At 44.1% G+C, this 3,896-nt stretch overlaps 1 protein-coding gene across 1 annotated transcript in view; it reads left to right on the forward strand.

Annotated features, from left to right (window-relative positions):
• Positions 1-3,896, forward strand: part of nphs1 (NPHS1 adhesion molecule, nephrin) — a 37,454-nt gene that overhangs the window by 16,146 nt on the left and 17,412 nt on the right. The window contains exons 7-9 of the mRNA XM_005738404.1: positions 1,805-1,926; positions 2,131-2,302; positions 3,596-3,753. Coding sequence (XP_005738461.1) covers positions 1,805-1,926; positions 2,131-2,302; positions 3,596-3,753 — 452 coding nt within the window. The remainder of the gene's footprint in view (positions 1-1,804; positions 1,927-2,130; positions 2,303-3,595; positions 3,754-3,896) is intronic.

Raw genomic sequence — 3,896 nt, forward strand, 5'->3', positions numbered from 1 at the left:
CACACACACACACACACACACACACACACACACACACACATTCTACCACACAGGAACAGAACCCGAGGGGGGCCCTTGGGTATCCGGCATTGTGCACTCAGTCTGTGTTAGTGGCGCAAGGAAAAACATTTAAGCTGAAGGCAAAGTCACACCTACTTCAAAACAACATTCAGCTGGGGCAAACTTGTGAACATCCAACTCTCAAGGCAGCCTGTGCTGGACAGAGGGAAGAGGTTGATGTGACCAAAGCAGTAAGCAGTTGTTTTCTACAGTTTTGGCTGTGGCTAATAAAGCAGCCTGCAATTAAATTTCTGTGGGTTTGGATGTGTTTAGTAATCTGGAATTATTTACACGCTTGGTTATTGCCCCAGCGTTAACCAAGGCACATAAACTAATTATTAGATGAATTACACGAGCAAGAATTGTGCTAGAGAATTTTTTTTTAACAATAATATATTTCTAATATGGAAAGCTCAGGACACCACATTTAATAATAATAAATCTTACAAAACTAGCCCAGCAACTTTTGTGCTCATCAGCTCAAATTAAATTTAGAATCCACCGAGGAAGGAAACTAAGCCAGTTTCTGTTGCCTTTTCTTTCATGTTTTTATAAAAACCACGCAACATAATATAATAAATCCATTGCTGCACATGAAGGTTAGCTGACACGCGGGATGTCTTTGCCATTGCGTTTGGCAAAGAAACAATGAAAGCTGTTGTTGCTGAATAAACAACCAGTGCTCTACTGCCGCTGTTGTTTACTACAGTGTGGGTTTGGTGTTTTCTACCCTGTTGATCAGCTGAAGTAATGGATTGTTGAGGCCTTAGAGTGTACCCACCTGCTTGTCCCGGGACTAAATCATGCTGTTGATTAAAGTGGAGGAGGGCTGCTGATACTTTCAGCAGTGAGTGTTCCCTCCTGCTCAGCTGCGGTATTATCCACAGGCTGACTACACACCTTAATGCTGTCCCTATGCTTTCCTTCTGCTCGTCAAATACATTTCATTGCGATGTTGACCCTGTGCTAACTTGCATATGACAAATAAAACTGAAAACTGAAACACACGAGACACAATAGTTGCTGTTTTATCATTCACCAGTAACTGCGAGTGCTCCTCCCTTCCTCCCTGTCTCTCTTCTCTGCATTAAGCAGTATGGGCTCTCTGCTAAAGTGCTAATGTTGCAGAACTTGGGACCACCGCCGCAGTCTTACTCAGTATGCTAGCCCATCAAAGCCAGCGCGGTGGCCATTTTCAGCCAGCTAGATTGTTAGCAAGGTGGCAATTTGTCATGCTGGCCCAGGGTCTGCAGTCTGCTCTCTGAAACTGATTGCAGCAATAACAAAGGCCCATCCTCTTCTAATTTATTTTACTGCATATATTTTATTCGAGGAGGCTGTAATTTATTCATATTTCACGTTGCCTTATTACTGTTTGAACATCTGTTATTTTGCTTTATGGACTGGATCCAGCTCACTGCTCCCTTAATACTTAATGCTTTCATCAGATCCGGACCTCTTATCCCACAGTCATGCTGAATGACCAATTTATTGGCCCCGTCTCAACAAATAGGGATGCTTCCTGTTCAATTGCCAAGAGTCTCCTCATCGCACTGCAGTTTCTTTTTTTTTTCTTCTCTTTTTCTTTTTTTTTTTTAATACTGTCCTATTGGCCACACCATGGTTCTGTTTCTCTGAGTTACTACACCTCTTTTCTTCTCTCACCTCTTCCTCTTTTTCTCGTGCTCATCCTCTGTGCCATTTCTTCTTGTCACCCCCCACCCCCATCCCCCTTTCTTGACAGTCGCACCTCAGCCTCCAGTTATTCTGGGTCTGGAGAGGAACGAAGTCAAAGCAGAGAGAACGCTTGTGTTGGAGTGTGTGTCATATGGTGGAAACCCCCTTGCCACTCTCCACTGGACCAAGGTAAATCTCCTGCGCCATCTGTTAAGGAAGCTTTGTAACACACTGTCACGCTGGCAAAATGAGCCATTCCTGTTAAAAAACTCGCAGCATAAGTATCCCATTCTTTGTAGCTTCTGTTCTTCGCTGCCTGCGCCATATGGGAGCTTGCAACTACTCAAACATTCTGTTGCCTTTTTGAGTTTCATGTGTTCATCCGTCTGTCAGAACGGAGAAGTTCTGTCTATGACTTGGGAGGAGGACGTTGTTGCTCAGAAGTCCAGCAGCATACTCAAACTGAAGATCACCCCCGCTGACAACCAGGCAGAGCTGTGCTGTGAAAGCTCCAATCTGGTGTCCCGATCTCCTCTTTCTGTCAGCCGCAAAATAACAGTTCTCTGTGAGTGAAAATAACTTTTAATACACTGCGCAGTGCTGGAACACACATGCACACTCTGGTAAAAAACAAAGCCCAGACAGGACTGAGTGATTGCAGGTTATTAATAATATGGACGCATTGCAGAGGAGTATAATACATCTTTCCTCCAAGCCCAATCTTTTTGCTGTCCCAGTAAATATTGTAAAGTTAATATCATTAATGAAACTAATGGTTTCTATGGCTGCAGCCCATAATTCCAATTGCCTCCAGATTAGTACCACTGTATGCTCTTTCGTAGCTGTTACATAAATTTAGCTGAATTGCTTCAACGCGCAGTCCTGAGGCACTAACGGCGACACTTTGAAACAGTAACGCCCATAGTTAAGAGATTATACTTTTCTCTCTGAATATAAAATGTTTGTTTCAGCAACAATAGAACAAATACGAAATTAATATTTATCAGCCTTGGTGCATTGAGTCTAACAATAGCCTGATTTTCACTACAGAGCCACACAATGTGGAGAGCTTTAAATGCTGTCTGATTGATGCGCCGATTTTATGTAAATATGATTAGGAGCGGCCCTTCCGCTTTCTCGTGCTATGTAAATGTGGTTTAAATTGCACCAGCGCTCCTCCATTTACCAAAACCCCCAGCAGGCTGTGGTGCCATGCCTCCCAGTCATCCATTCAGAGATGGTGAAAATGAACCGCTGACTGCCTGACAATGCTCTAGGCGCTGGCAGAAGCTGGAGGGCACGGAGCAAGACTCACTGGTGAAATATGAATATGCCTCCTTCACCATACAGCACCTGCAAGAATTTCAGCGGTCAGTGTGTGTGTGTGTGTGTGTGTGTGTGTGTGTGTGTGTGTGTGTGTGTGTGTGTGTGTGTGTGTGTGTTAGGCAGATGCATTCCACACAGTGTCGCATGTGGAACAGACATAAAAACACAAAAGATTTACATGCATGACCCCTCCTACTAGAAGCCTGCCAGCTTGGTCCCAAGGCTTTGTATTCCCCGGAAGGCTTTATACGACTGCATCACTTTGCCTGCAGCTATTGTACCCTGTCTACCCCTCTGGTTAAAACGAAGCAGACTTTAGAAACCACAATGAAAACCCCCAGAGAAAACAAGTTGCCACTCAAAGTGATTTTTTTCCCTCTCACCCTTGATACAGCTCTGTGTTTCACATCCAAAAATAGTTGCGCTGGCTCTGTGATCAGAATATGTAGCTGTTGAATGTACTATTCACGGGATGATATTTTCACTGACTTGTCTTTGTATGTTTTCCCATGCATGTGTGCGTGTACATCAGTTGAGCCTGCTGAGCTGACGCTGTCGGGTTCGTTAACAGCAATTGAGGGGCAAGAGTTGAATCTCAGCTGCTACACCACCTCCAGCAATCCCCCCGTCGACATCCGCTGGTGGCTGGGCTACAAGGAGCTCAACAACACTTCTGTTGCTATGGAGGAGGTGGGACTACACGGGACGCAATTTGCACAACGCTGAAATTCATCCACGCAGTCCTATGACTAGTTAACATCCTGGTCGATTTACAGAGAATACTGAAAAAGGTTGTGTTTATATATATATATAAATATATATACAAACAACAC

The sequence above is a fragment of the Pundamilia nyererei genome, unplaced genomic scaffold (genome assembly GCF_000239375.1).
Source record: "Pundamilia nyererei isolate P.nyererei 1_Seehausen unplaced genomic scaffold, PunNye1.0 scaffold00084, whole genome shotgun sequence".
NCBI classification, from domain to species: Eukaryota; Metazoa; Chordata; class Actinopteri; order Cichliformes; family Cichlidae; genus Pundamilia; species Pundamilia nyererei.